The sequence below is a fragment of the Cydia amplana genome, chromosome 1, assembly GCF_948474715.1.
Source record: "Cydia amplana chromosome 1, ilCydAmpl1.1, whole genome shotgun sequence".
NCBI lineage: Eukaryota > Metazoa > Arthropoda > Insecta > Lepidoptera > Tortricidae > Cydia > Cydia amplana.
In genome coordinates, this window is record NC_086069.1 from 27,479,189 (window position 1) to 27,494,088 (window position 14,900).

At 38.9% G+C, this 14,900-nt stretch overlaps 1 protein-coding gene across 1 annotated transcript; it reads left to right on the forward strand.

Moving 5' to 3' along the window:
* Positions 1 to 283: 283 nt before the first annotated feature.
* On the forward strand, positions 284 to 12,530 carry LOC134654398 (uncharacterized). The gene is made up of 7 exons (XM_063509857.1): positions 284 to 368; positions 5,904 to 6,034; positions 6,440 to 6,520; positions 6,910 to 7,045; positions 8,773 to 8,887; positions 9,784 to 9,925; positions 12,306 to 12,530. Exons 1-7 carry the CDS (start codon positions 323 to 325, stop codon positions 12,528 to 12,530), a joined length of 876 nt encoding a protein of 291 aa, XP_063365927.1. The 5' UTR covers positions 284 to 322.
* Positions 12,531 to 14,900: the final 2,370 nt, after the last annotated feature.

Below are 14,900 nucleotides of genomic sequence, written 5' to 3' on the forward strand. Positions count from 1 at the left end.
AGGAAGAAGCAAAATGTATGAACTCGCGAAAAACATTAATCAATGTGTAACAAACATGCCCCAATGTGTAGTCCAGCCACACTTAGCCGTACGCCATGACCACACTTACCCGTATTGACCGTACTCATTTTCCTTATCAAATAAAGTTCTCAGGGTAAAAGTAGAGAAAGCGATAACTTTTAAAATTATTGTATCAAAGCGACTCGTTGGGCCTTCTGAGTAATTTAAGGTAAATTGTCAATAATTACGCTCAGTCATTATCTATTTGACAGGCGCCATGTGAACTGCCCCACAATGGACGGAGTCTTGTGAATGAGCCATCATGGCGGTGCGTTCCTGCCTCTTCGTCGCGCTAGCTTTCACAGTCGGTGAGTAAATTACATGCCATTTCTAAAAAAAAAAGAAAAGAATAGAAACAAAGTCCTTTCCCTAGCTTTAATGACATGGTGCATGGCAATCACGCAACATTACAGACAAGTGAGGAAGTGTCATTCGAACGGCAATATTTCGCACGCGATAGGAATAGGATATAGCGAAACGTTCTCAGGCAGAAGGCCTGGCCTAATTGTAGGTTGTTAATGGGAATACTTTTTAATTGCATGGCTTTGCTACTTAGTCCTATAAAAACCTAACTGGCCAAGTGCGGGTTGGACTCGCGTCAGTCGCGTCCCAAGGGTTCCATCATAATCAACACTTAATAGGTTTTCTTGTAATTTAATTGTGGGTAGGTATATAGTTAATTTATAACATTTAGCTCCATTTAGCTGTTCCAACCAGAGAAAAAAATCCAACTGGTATTAACATTTGTTCAGTGTAATGTTGCATTAGGGTATTTAGGCCATTTAGTAGGAAAAGGAGAAGCAAGAAACGAACGACATGCATAATTTTATTATAAATGAACAGTTCTACCTGAATAATCTCCACATAGAGATACCTATAGGTAAGTTGGCCGTACGTAGCGGCTAGCTATGTAGTATGTATGCATGCACATAATAGTTAGCTTAATCTAAACTCAATGGCTCTGCAGCAGTCTCCTAAGAGACTAATTAGAGCGGACAGCGCAGCGCTGGCAACATCGGTTAATAATTGAGACTGCTTAATTTGGCCTGATCCACTCTGGAGGCCTTTGATCAACCGCTAGGCCGATAATCAGACTAATCTTAATCAGATTTGATTAAGGAATTACCTAGCTAGAGGCGTATTTTAAAGATTTGGCGCCCAGACCAGTTAGATTCGCCACCCCATTAAGGATTACGACGCTAGACCGGGCTAGGGCCGGGCTGGAGCTTCCGACGCTACGTTTTCTATAGAAAGCACCACGTGATCAGTGTGATCACCGACCAGCCGTCATAGAAAATGACATGTCGGACGCCACGGCCCGGTCTAGCGTGAGTCATCCATTAGTACGTGATGATAATGTAGGTATCCCATATAAGGAAATAAACCCGGTTTTATGGTCCCTTGCAGCCTGCCGCCCCGGGCCATGGCCCCCCTGGCCCGAGGTTAAATACGCCGTTAACCTAGGGCACAGCTTTATAAGGGGGACTTTTGCCAGATAGAATGGCAGGAGTAGACATTTCATTCCAGAGATCACGTTTTGTATACCATATATGCATAGAGTAGGACCAAGCTAACTCAAGCGGTATGACGTCTCGTCTCTCATAAGGATTTGTATTTTATATATATACTAGTGGCTCTGTGCGCTGTAGACCTCGCGAGCAGAGCTTAAAACTGAATAAATGTATGGAAAAAATATTTATTAAAATATAGGTATAGTACATGTAATATAAACAAAAAATTAAAAACTACATAAAGCTACAAACAAAAATTAAACGAATACGCTTAACCCGCGCTTGATAAATAAAAAATACGAATTTTTTCATTTTTTCAAAATAAAAAACAACTATACGAAATTTAAGTATAAAAAAATACAAAAAGTTATGTAGCAGTATACTATTACTGGGGATGGAACCAGGGACCTGCCGATGCAAACAAAAAAAGCGAACGTTTGCAAAATACGCCATTATAGTTCTTACTAAAGCTGACGAAATTTGCTACTCATTCTCAAGTAAAAACTAAATATCTAAATACCGCCAAAACCAGCGATACAAATTTTCTGAATTTTTGGCCATTTAATCTATAAACATATCTCAAAAAGAAAAAACTCTTATGTACCGATACGACTATTTGTTTAGGCGGGAGCTATCACGACTCCGCTATTTTGAAAAATTTCCAAAAACCGGATCGACAAAAAAAAATTATTTAGTCATAGAATTCGGTCACAAAATTTCACGAAAATCGGTTAAGAATTGCGACCTGTAGAGAAGAACATCCGGACATACAAAAGCAAAATGCCCGAGTCAAAACGTAGACCTTCGCTACGCTTCGGTCAATTACATTATTACATATTACAAGTGCTGGGGGTCAAATGTCAAATATCTCCGCACAGTGGCGGATTTCCCATAAGGCACAGTAGGCTCGAGCCTAGGGCGGCGACTCGGCGAGATATTAGGGGCGGCAAATTGTGACAAAAAAATCGCTGATGATAACAAGAAATAACTTAAAATTAGGCCAGGCAACGAATTCTCAAAAAAATGTATAGAGGTAAATGCTTGGAACACAATTTTTGACTTCGTAACTTTGTTTGAACTAGTTAGGAGGTGAACATATCAAAAGTCCCCGGCCGTAGCCCTTGAGCCGGGGGAAGAGGGAGGTTTGAAGGTCCTATTTTTCGGTTTTTCGCTTATATCTCGGAAACTATGCGTTCTAACGACTGATCATTGTACAAAATGAAAGCTGATTAAATTTGCTACAAGTTTTATTTAGTACCTACAGTTTTTCGATATCTTGAGGGCCCTCCACAGTTATGCGCGAATCGCGGCGCGAAGCCGCGAACGCGAGTGTGGCGTCGATTTCACAGATTGTTCACGCCTTCGCGCCTTGTTCCCCGTTTTTTGTCGGTTTTTCGGCCAGCGTTAAAGGAGGCGCGAAGCGCGAACTTGCAAGTCTTCACAATACACACTATTTTGGCTCATCAGTTGCAAGATAAATATTAATTCTATTATATATATCGGCTATATTTTACGGTTTTACAACAAAACAAAATGGAAAAATAGCTACAGCAAGTATGATGCCTTAGATAAATGACAGTTAAACTCGATCAGCTGATGCTTTTCAGCCATCTTGGCTCGAACTAAACTGCGACCCGAGAACCGAGAAGTTTCACCGAGAAGTTTGCGAGTGTGGAGTCAACGTCAACGTCGCGATATGTTCGCTCGGCGAAGTCGGGCCGCGATTCACGCACAATAGTCTGGAGGGGGCTTGTATAGGGCCCTCCACACTCGTGCGTGAATCGCGGAGCGAAGCCGCGAACGTGAGTGTGGAGTCGATTTCGCAGATCTGCTACACTGTTAAAATCTTTCGGGTTCCTTTCCTCGTGAGCACCGTGAATATTATTGATGGAAATTCAAGAGCGGCTATCTCAAAAACTAAACAAGATACTCTAGATCAGCCATTCTCAAAGTGTGTTCCGCGGAACCCTAGGGTTCCGCGACACCCCTGCAGGGGTTCCGCAAGAATTTAGAATTATGCTTATTCAATAAAAAAAAAAAACACTTCTAAAAACTATTGTTTTATTGTAGGGTTCCATTAAGTTTTTTTTTTTTTTTTTTTTTTTATTGAAAATTTTACATAAAATACAGCATTTTAGTACCTTAATCTAATGTTTCGCCAAACTGTGAGACAGTTTGTTGGCGGTGCGCTCTAGAGTAATCTTAAGCTAAATTAGGTACACTAATTATTAATAGTAACAAGTTAGCATTAGGAACATAAATTTACTTATATGTATGTATCTTAAATCTATCTTGCGAGACAGCATCACACTCAACTATAACCATGCGTAGATCTTATATCGTAGAGATAAGGTCCACGCACGGCCATCCAATCACATTAAATTGTATTAAGCTTTGTTAATGAATTACTTTATAAATATTATGTATTCCAATTATACTTTACAGTCTAGCCTAGTAGGATTTCAATTGAATCAGTTAAGAGAGATAACCTAACATATATAGTATTTGTTTAGTACATGACATTTCATGACATGAACATAACAGGGAGAATTCTTATAATATTAAAGCGGCACAAAAATTTGTTAAGTATTTGTTTAGTAAGTGTTTAGTATTTCGCTTTCCAAAAGGGTTCCGTCAAAAAAAAGATTGAGAACCGCTGCTCTAGATCGAAAAACTCGACTGTATAAAACTTGTAGCAAAATTAATCAGCTTTCATTTTGTAGGTATTTATAATGATCATGTCACAACGACGCATAGTTTCCAAGATATTATAAGCGAAAAACCCCCGCTCAAGGGCTACGGCCGGGGACTTTTGATATTTTCACCTCCTAACGAGTCCAAACAAAGTTACTAAGTTAAAAATGTGTCCAAAGCATTTCCCTCTATACCTTTTCGTTGCCTGACCTAAATGTAGTCAATATTATGGGTGCTGATGCTGAAGGGGCGGCTACAGGGTCTGAGCCTAGGGCGGCAAAGACTGCAAATCCGCCACTGTCTCCGCAGCTGGCTGTGCCTACTTTGGAATGGAACGTACTCGTAGAGAACATACGTGTCCAGCTCTAAAATTAGCTCAGATAACAGACCAGGACATCCTAGGCGCATAATGTACTCGCTCCAGATTAGCTACGACCTACATGCATACGAAAACACTAATTTATTCTTTGTCCTAGTTGCCGACTGATTTATGACCACTTTGTGTCTTTGTTGCCTTTTCTTACTTATGCTATCTTGATGCCTGTTTGGATTTTTTATTTAAATATAATTTTACGGATAACAATGTGCTGTTTCAAATAATTAATTGCATTCAACCGATTTCCAAGACCGAAGTGATTCTATAAGAGCTCCGTGAACAACGTTTTGTATGGACCTCTAAAAAGATAACATGTTATATAAGTACTTAGGTATATACGTACATCTATATATATAAATGCAAGTGTCCTGACTGACTGACTGACTGACTGACTGATTCATCAACGCAGAGCCGAAACTACAAAAGCTAGAAAGTTGAAATTTGCACACTAGGTTGCATTTGTAAAGTGTACAAGAGATAAGAAGCGATTTTGAAAAATTCAACCCCTAAGGGGGTTAAAAAGGGGATGAAAAGTTGTATGGGGTTCAAGTTTTAGTTTAAGCTAGGAATTTGAAACTTTGTGAAAATGTATTATATTAAAAAACAAGAAAACTAATTTCAGCGTTTTCGAAAATTCATCCCCCAAGGTGGTGAAAAAGGGGTTGAAAGTTTGTATAGAGATCAAATATTTTTGTGAGTGTGTGACTTATCTTATCTCGGGGAAAACGCGCATTTTCGAGTTTTTATATGTTTTCCGAGCGAAGCTCGGTCACCCAGATATTTACGATATAATTGTTGGCTTTTGCTTTTCCAAAGGTATGTAACTTATAATATAGGTGGTCGGCTCTGCTATAGTTATTTCACCATATAAATTATATGTAGATAAGTAGAGTAGGTACCTACGTAAACGTACCTAAAATAAGTCTATTGTATAAATTCGTATGTACTCGTACCTATGTATATATATATACCTACTCCTTGCGGAATCTGTGCGGCCATTACAGCGGTCTACGATACAGGCCGCTTTGCCGATGATGGACACCCATATTATTAAAGTTTCAATTTAGAATAATGGTAAATGAGCTTAATAGGAGCTTTGGACCGTTCTTCAACTTTTAGATCTGCTAAACTTACCTAGTGAAAGTACTTTATATCGAATAAAAATACCCGCTTGAGTACCTACAATACAACTCACAATTTAGGCGCCCAAATGCCATATTTGCATACCTGATTAATTTTGGTCGATCGGTGTTTTTGTACAGAATGCGCGTGCTCGCTGCAGCTGTTAGAACTGCGCGTGCCTGCGCACGTGGCGCGCGGCGCGCGCGCAGCGCTCGCGTGCCACTGGCAGCTCGGGCCGCACGACGTGCTCTACTCCGTCAAGTGGTACAAGGTATGTTGCTGCTGGAGCGGCTGCTGTGGCCACTGGCAGCTCGGGCCGCACGACGTGCTCTACTCCGTCAAGTGGTACAAGATATGTTGCAGCTGAAGCTGCTGCTGGTGTGCAGCATTCGCGTAACGTGCTATTGCTGCGGACAAAGAAGTCAAACTTGTACAACGACCGTCATAGTTGAACTTTGTACATTATCTATTTAATTTAGAGCCTTTCTAATTCCGTGAACTATACATTGTGTACATTTTCCAATTTCCAATAGATCCAATAATTCTCTGTTAATAATTCAATATCCAATCGCTCTGGCCAATGGCTTGAGAGGCCGGAGAAGTATAATTGTTGGTTGGAGATTGGACGTTTTAGGATAAATCATTGTTTTACACGCTAATTAATGTTTGATTAAAGGACGGCAAGGAGTTCTTCCGCCACGTGCCACGAGACCCGGAGCCGAGGAGGCGGTTCCCGCTGCCCGGGGTTCAGGTTGAGGTATTTACGAGTAACTTTAATAAAAGTGCCAACCTCTGCCCCTCTCCGCTTAAAATGTTGACGACAAAAGTTTGTGCTTTGAATCTTTTTCATAGACAGTTCTTCCACACTTTTTTTAAGAGAAATATCATTTCTGCATTTAACTTACTCTAAGTTGGTATGTTCTAGAAATCTGTTCTTCCACACTTTTTTAAGAGAAATATCATTTAACTGCATTTAACTTATAGCCTGACCAGTAATATATGATAATTGTCAAGAGGGCGCTGTTATTCTCATGTATAGGGTGACAATTCAGTGTAGTATGAAAAAAATAGTTCAGTGAAATTCCGCAACATGGCGCACCCTCAATAGATTCTGGTTCACCTTTACTCTAAGTTGGTATGTTCTAGAAATCTGACTCATCGGGCTCAAACGTGACGCTAGGCCCGGCCGAGCTGGAGACAGAAGGCCGCTACCGCTGCGAGGTGTCCGGCGAGAGACCTCTCTTCCCCACCGTGTCCGACCACGCCGACATGGCCGTCGTCGGTGAGTCGTAGATTGCTTTTACAAACATTATTAGAACATTAAGAGAAACATTGTTTTGGTCGGGGCGAGAGAACCAGTATTAGGATTTTATACAAGTGTTTTTCAACCCCATCTAACCGAAGTTAAATCAAAAATAGCAGGATACATTGTTGTCAAATTTAGCAGTCACCAAACAGGAATGATTGTCTTCTAAAGCAATTAGGTATTTAAATTAATTACCTATATACCCATTTGAAAACCTGTAGGTACATTTGGACGGGTCTATATGTATATTTTATGGCCATTATATACCATTTACTAAGCCAAGAACTATTTAATCCTTCTTGCCTGCACATTTGCTACGAGCAAAACTTTTGTCTAACTTTATTTCAAGTTAGTAGGTACAGAATAAAATTACTGAGATAATATCTTTCACAACTAAGACAAGGGGTGATATTCCAATCTCAAGAGACTAATGCTCAGAATAACAAATATTATAGTCTAAGATACGGATACCCTCATCTGTTAGGTATTTGATTCAGACCTAACTGACTACATTGAAATATTTGCTCATAAAAATTTAGATTTTAGATAACCTATTTAAATCGGCCAAATGGGGGAAAAAGGGACTTCGGCATGTCTACAACAGGGATGTTGCGGATGCCGATTTTTTGACATCCGCGGATGCGGATTTTTAAAGGCTCACATCCGCGGATGCGGATGCAGATGTCAAGATAGGTAGGTACATAAAAAACGTCAAATATTACATTTTAGTAATTTTTATTTCAAAAAACCGGCCAAGTGCGAGTCGGACTCGCGTTCCAAGGATTCCGTACATTAAGTCCCGCTCACGCTTGACTGCTAATTTCTAATAGTTTTTTTTGGCTAATGACTAAATTACGTAGCAGTCTAGCACTTACGCCGATACTAAGACGTTCCTGTACCGACCTGTTCCACATCCGCATCCGCATTAAATCCGCATCGATTTTATGCGGATGCGGATGCAGATGCGGATGTTGAAAATAATGCGGAAGTTCCGCGGTTGCGGATGCGCATGCGGATATTCGCAACATCCCTGGTCTACAAAACCAAGCCATGCGGCGAAACAACACCAATATATGGCTGTTCCCTCTATCGTATAACGTTATCCCGTACCTAGACTTGAATAGTTTGGCCCAACATCTCATATCAAGTTATACTGGTTGGCTGGTCACGTACGAAGTTCGTCTCGCCCTCTCGTTAAGCAACGAGGAAAGCGGTAAAGTTTCTAACTGAGTGTCCCAGACTCCCAGATGATATCGGACGGCGGATGAATCTTAATATTTTACGGCGTAAGCCGGGGCGCAAGTAGAATAAGACAAGATTATCTTTGTTAACTCTGTAAAAACTTTTTCTTGAAGTTCTTGGACGGTGCAAAGTTGCAAAGCTTCGACTGTTTTTTCATTTCGCGTTGGTATTGTTGTATTATACTAAACTTTAATTACACAGTAGTAAAGAACTGGAATCAGCATACTTATAAATCATAGTCTTATCAGCATAGTTATATTTTTTTATAAATAAATATTTTGTTTTAATATCGCAGATACTAAATTACTGAAATTGTCAAGTTCGTTAGCTAATTTATTACCCATTCCCAATCATCCTGCTTTTTCAAATTGTACCAATTAAGTACCTACGAAAAACAACATATTGAGACAATCGAACTGTCATCAATCATCATCATTGTAATAGTTGTTTGTCTGTTCCAGTGCTCCCGGAGAGCGGTCCAACGCTGAGCGGGTTCGGGTCGCGATACCGCGCCGGCGAGCGCGTGCGAGCGGCGTGCACGGCGGGGGCGGCGCGCCCAGCGCCGACGCTGGCTTGGTGCGTACATTAGTCTACTCTACTGCATATTATTATATAGTTTTTCTACTCCAGCACTTAAATGTGTCAATTAAATGACTGACAGTGATATCTAAAGCAATGTCATTTGAATGCTTTGTCTATAGGCTCATAAGATGACTGCTAGCAGTCATCTTATGAGTATAATACAACTGCTTTATTTTTTTTAAAGATACAAGTTCCGATCATCTTGATTGAAAGATGTATGTTTTCATTTACAATAATAACTCAATTTTTTTTAAATAATAACTCTTTTTTTTTTTTTTTTTTTTTTTGCTGCAGCTGTCATAGAAAAAGTAATGTATGCAAGAGCTCATAATTGGTTCTTAAAATTCTCGGGTCTTTTTTTACAAAACTCGACTACGTCTCGTTTTGTAACTTCGACCCTTGAATTTTAAGAACCCTTATTATATCACTGTTGCATAAACTACTATAGTGTTGCAATAAAAAGCAAAAGAAAAAATACCTACAAGGAACAAAGATTTTTTCGTTGAATTGTTTTTTTCCCTAATAAAACCTTTGAAGAATTGCAGTTAAATTTCCCTAAATACGTAATATATAAGTAAGTAAAGCCTGACTAGTAATATATGATCATTGTCAAGAGGGCGCTGTTATTCTCATGTATAGGCGCGGCGCGCTCTTTCTTTCTTCCGTGAGGGTGACAGTTCAGTATAGTATGAAAAAATTAGTTCCGGTGAAATTCCGCAACATGGAGCGTGATCATATGTTCCTGGTCAGTCTTTACATAGGTATTATCTACACACTTTATTTTTTTAATCTACCTACTACATACTTGGTAAAAGGTCCAAATGTCAAGAGTGTTCAGAAATGACAATCGAAAATAATTCTATCCCCCAAACTTTGGTGTATTTTTGTAGGTACGTGAACGGCGAGCCAGCGCCACCCGCCGCCCTCGGGACCTTGGCGCGTCGCACGCTCAAGGGCCTCGAGACGGTGACGCTGCCGCTGGACTTCAGAGTCACCGAGGACCACTTCCAGAACAACGGCTTGAAAGTCAAGGTGACTGTCATAAATGTCATAATATAGTGGTTTTTATAAGAAGAACTTAACAGTTTCGATTTGGATGTAACCATCCAAATGTTCGGATCGATAGAGCTAACGATTTTGATTACATACAAATACCTACATTAAAAAACACCATAGAATTAATATGACTAGAACAACTGTCAATCTTCAAAAGTGCGACCAAAAATGAAATGCAAGTGTGTGCGTAAATTGTCTATGTGAGATCGAAAATAGTGATGTCATGTTACAACATATTAATAATCTGTCGATGTTTGATTGCTTTATCGACTACTTTTTCAAATGTGTTATTTTAAACGTTAAAATTCTACGACATTATGACGTATAAATAACACTTGCACTGCGTGTACTATCAAAATCGTTGCAGACTTATCTTAATGTAACTCTTACTGTGTTGGAAAGTGAAGTTTAAATTTACCGCTAAACATGAGCACCTTCAAAAAGGTATAACAATCGTTATTATTTGAAGTCGGTTATAAAAGCTAATATCTTAATGATGTCTTGTGAAGAAATAATTACATAGCTATTAATATACCGACAAGTTATCGATACTGTCATATGAACATTTTGTCAAGCCCTAGCGTAAAGTAACAGGTTATGTTTTTACACAAAATATTTTAAATTATAGACTAATATGATAAAATATTAGCACACAAAGGAAGAAAAACTTATAATAAACTTTTTCTACTCCAGCACTTAAATGTGTCAATTAAATGACTGACAGTGATATCTAAAGCAATGTCATTTGAATGCTTTGTCTATAGGCTCATAAGATGACTGCTAGCAGTCATCTTATGAGTATAATACAACTGCTTTATTTTTTTTAAAGATACAAGTTCCGATCATCTTGATTGAAAGAGGTATGTTTTCATTTACAATAATAACTCTTTTTTTTTTTTAATAATAACTTTTTTTTTTAAATAATAACTCAATTTTTTTTAAATAATAACTCTTTTTTTTTAATATTAACCATTTTTTTAATAATAACTTTTTTTTTTTTTTTTTTTTTTTTTTTTTTTTTTTTTTTTTTTTGCTGCAGCTGTCATAGAAAAAGTAATGTATGCAACAGCTCATAATTGGTTCTTAAAATTCTCGGGTCTTTTTTTACAAAACTCGACTACGTCTCGTTTTGTAACTTCGACCCTTGAATTTTAAGAACCCTTATTATATCACTGTTGCATAAACTACTATTATAAACCGGCTTCTTACACTTTTTACGCTGTTAATTTGACAAAATATCGTTATGAAAATTTCGCTAGGAATATCATAAATCCTCTGAAATTTGTGTTTGCTTGGATTATTTGGCACTGTAACACTGAAATCCGGCACACTACAAGACGCAATCTTCACTGAATTACTTTATTTAATACTTTTCGTCCTAATCCGTGTATATTTTTCAATTTGAAAATTACTGTGATACGCTATTGGCCGTCCGCGGCCGTCGTCAAAGTCAAAAGTGGTCACGTTTTCTCATTGGTAGTCTGACTCTTTCGCACTCATGGTATGTTCATATACGTGATGGCTTCCCTTTCGCACACTTCAGCTGTCTGTCAAGCGCGAGCGCGAAAATGACAAGTCTGTGAAAAACACCAAAACAGTACTTTTTACTTATTGAACTTCTAGCCACGTCTAGCTCGTAGTTCATTTGTTGGAAATAGACACTAAAAAATTCTGCGACAGGGAAAAAATATACTAAAAAAATAGGAAATCGTTCAAAACCAATAATTAGTTTAAGCAAAAATCTATAATTTAATAATATAATTTCTTTATCCAGATAACTTAGGCACGCGTTACGAGATTTGGATAAACACATTTCATTTCGTATAACAAAAGTAAGCCTAAGTAAAACTTAATATGCCTGATTGATTAGAAAACACTATAGAACGGCAGGAACATCGTAGAACGCAGGTAATGAGATGAGTTGAAGCACTCGAGTTCCGAAACTACCGGTAGATAGCTTTAGTTCATCATTACTTTAACACGAGTTGGGACCGCAGGCGAACTTGTGGCGTAATGGAATGATAACAAACTTTATTGCCGTCAAACTAATATTATATGAAGAGTCAGGAATTTACCTACTCACTTATACATACCTACTGAACTACCTAAGTTGTTGGTGTACGATTTAGCAGCTTATACATACAGGTTGATTGGGGAGACGTGAGCAGGATCAACCCTACGCATTCAGTAATATTAATGGATCGATAAAACCGATAGGTACCAAATTCAATCGATCGATTAAAAATAAAGTTCATTATGTTTTTAATAAGAGATAATATAAGTCAGTTGAACTCAGTTAGAATAAAAAAATACATTTCGAAATCTAGATTCATGAAGTTGATTTATTTTTTCACAGTGCCTAGCAACCATAGAGTCCCTGTACTGGCGCAGCAACGAGGAGAGCGCAGTGCGCGCGCGCGACAAATCATACGACACCATGCAGCTGCGCCCGCGCACCGTCGCCGCCGACATCGTCGAAAATATCGGCGGCGCCGACGCAGGGATGAGTGCGTCTAGCAGCGCGCAGAGTCATGTGTTCAGTGTGGTGATCTGTATTTGCTGTGTAATAAATATTTTATAAGAAACTTATTGATTTTTTTTCCTTAACCGTCTGAAGAATAACTTAAAGCTACTCGTATAAGTACTATGAAAGAATTATTATCAATTAATATATAGGTAGGTATATTTGATTCCTAATAAAAACACACATGAAAATTTTAGTAAGTAGGTATTGTTTTGAGTGAAGTAGAAATTCTGGCGTTAAAAGATTCTTGTTCGTACTCATTTCGTACTGGTATGGCGCATCAGCAACGTGGTCGGCGCAGCCAGCAACCACCGGCCGCCCACCGAGACTTTCGGCGTAGGTACCTAATAGGTACGAGCAGAGCTGGGCACCGTTAATCAAAAAGTTAACTTCGTTAATCGTTAATCCGTTAAGTACATAAAAAGTTAACTTCGTTAAACGTTAAAACGTTACTTTTCAAAAGTTTTAACGGAAGTTAATGTTAATCGTTAACTCGAAATCGTAAATATACGCAATAGGAAATAAAACTAGTAGAAATAATCATAAATTTTGATTTTTATTAAAGACTAATCTATGTACTAATTAACAATATTAACATGGTAATCATTACTAATTAATAATAGTATATAACAAAAATATCATTCGCTAGCATCTGCCGCTCGGTCTCGAATAGTAAGTAAGTTGTTATATTTGTCTCGCTCGCACCCGTGTATCTTATATGGCAACTGCTCAGGTTGCCGCGATCGACTCTGTCATACTCTCGTAATAACAAAATTAATACGGCGCACGGGGTAAGCAATATTAGACTCTTATTCAGTAGTACAAGCGCGCGACGATTCGCGCTATGTAAAGTTGCACTGCATACAAACCTAACGCAAACTAGTCGGAACGTAATCGGCGCGGCGCGGCAGCGCGCGGCCTCGGTGTGAGTAGGTACTTAGGTATTAACGATTAACGGACTTAAGGAAAGTTAACGGAAGTTAACAAGTCCGTTGCAGTTTTTTAAAGTTAACTTAAAAGTTAATCCGTTACTCGAAAACTTAACTTCGTTAATTAACGGATTAACGGACTTCTGCCCAGCTATGGGTACGAGGTAGGCACGAGGTAGGTCTACATTTTATAATTTTAAAAGAATCGTGTAAGATCATTTTGAACACCGCGCCCGCTTACCTTTTTGCTGTCGACTGGACGTTCGAACCAAAGGTTGGAATCTAAGTTACCTCCTTTACGTTCGTTATGACATAAATGACCAACATTTGATAAAAAGGACAAATTATGCCAGTCACACAAGAATGTCACCGTACCTTTCAAACTCTAATTACGCACAAAACACTAAAAGTTCAAACGGCTTATTCCACTGAAAACACGATGAAATTGATACATTTCCATAAGGTAAGAATCCAATTCAAGATAGTAGGCAGGTAATGAACCTACTTATACTTTGGCATCTGTGGCTGCAGGGAAGCTAAATAGATTTCAAATACCTACTCCAACTCAGCATCAGCAAGGTTCTTTATTCTTATAAATCAATGTGCAAAGTTGCAGTTGATCCGGAATAAAGATAAGTAATGTAACTTAATGCAGGTAGAATGGACTTTAAGCGATCGAAACTCGATACTCTTAGTTGGCAGTCTTTCGTTAGTCAAAATGTGCAATTCGCTTTTTGATCTACCATACCTACTTGTACAGTTCGCGCACGAAGTCCGAGGAATTTCGAGCATAGGCACGAAATAAATAATAGTACTAGGTATAAAAGATTCAAACGCTTCTATTACGACAGATATGACCGCTAGGTGGCGCAAGCGCGAGCAGGCGTCCGTTCCGTAGCGGTGTGCGGCAACTACTATAGCTAGACACCAAAATTGGTGTACATGTAGGTACAGGGCCGGATCTAGGGTAGAGCGAGTGGAGCGGCCGCTCTAGGCGCCCAAGGGGGGCGCCAAAATGGCAAACGAGAAAAAACATTTTTTTAAAGAGTGTGGCGAGGGGGGGGGGGGGGGTGGAAAATACTTGAAAATTTCAACGAAGGGCGCCAAAACCCGATTTCGCTCTACCCTGATCAAGGGCTCGGACCGGCACTGTGTAGGTACTTACTTGTAGTGATACGCGACGAATTCGCGGAGTGAGCCACGCCTGGCTGAGGGAGCATCAGGCGTAAGTGGGGCTTCTCTACAATCTCTCGGGCTTCGTAAAAGCGAACTGCATTTAGATAAATCAGGTAGGTACTTATATAGGTACCTTTTCATTATGGTTGAGACTAAAATGTCCATACATGGTTAGTAATTTAAACATTAAAATATATTTCTAGTGTTAGTACGAAATAAAAGGAGAGTACTACTAGACTACTAGACATTATGCTTAAGTAATATTAAACAGTGGTTACTTTTGTAGGACAAAATTGCAACATCTACGTTAAGCTGATGGATT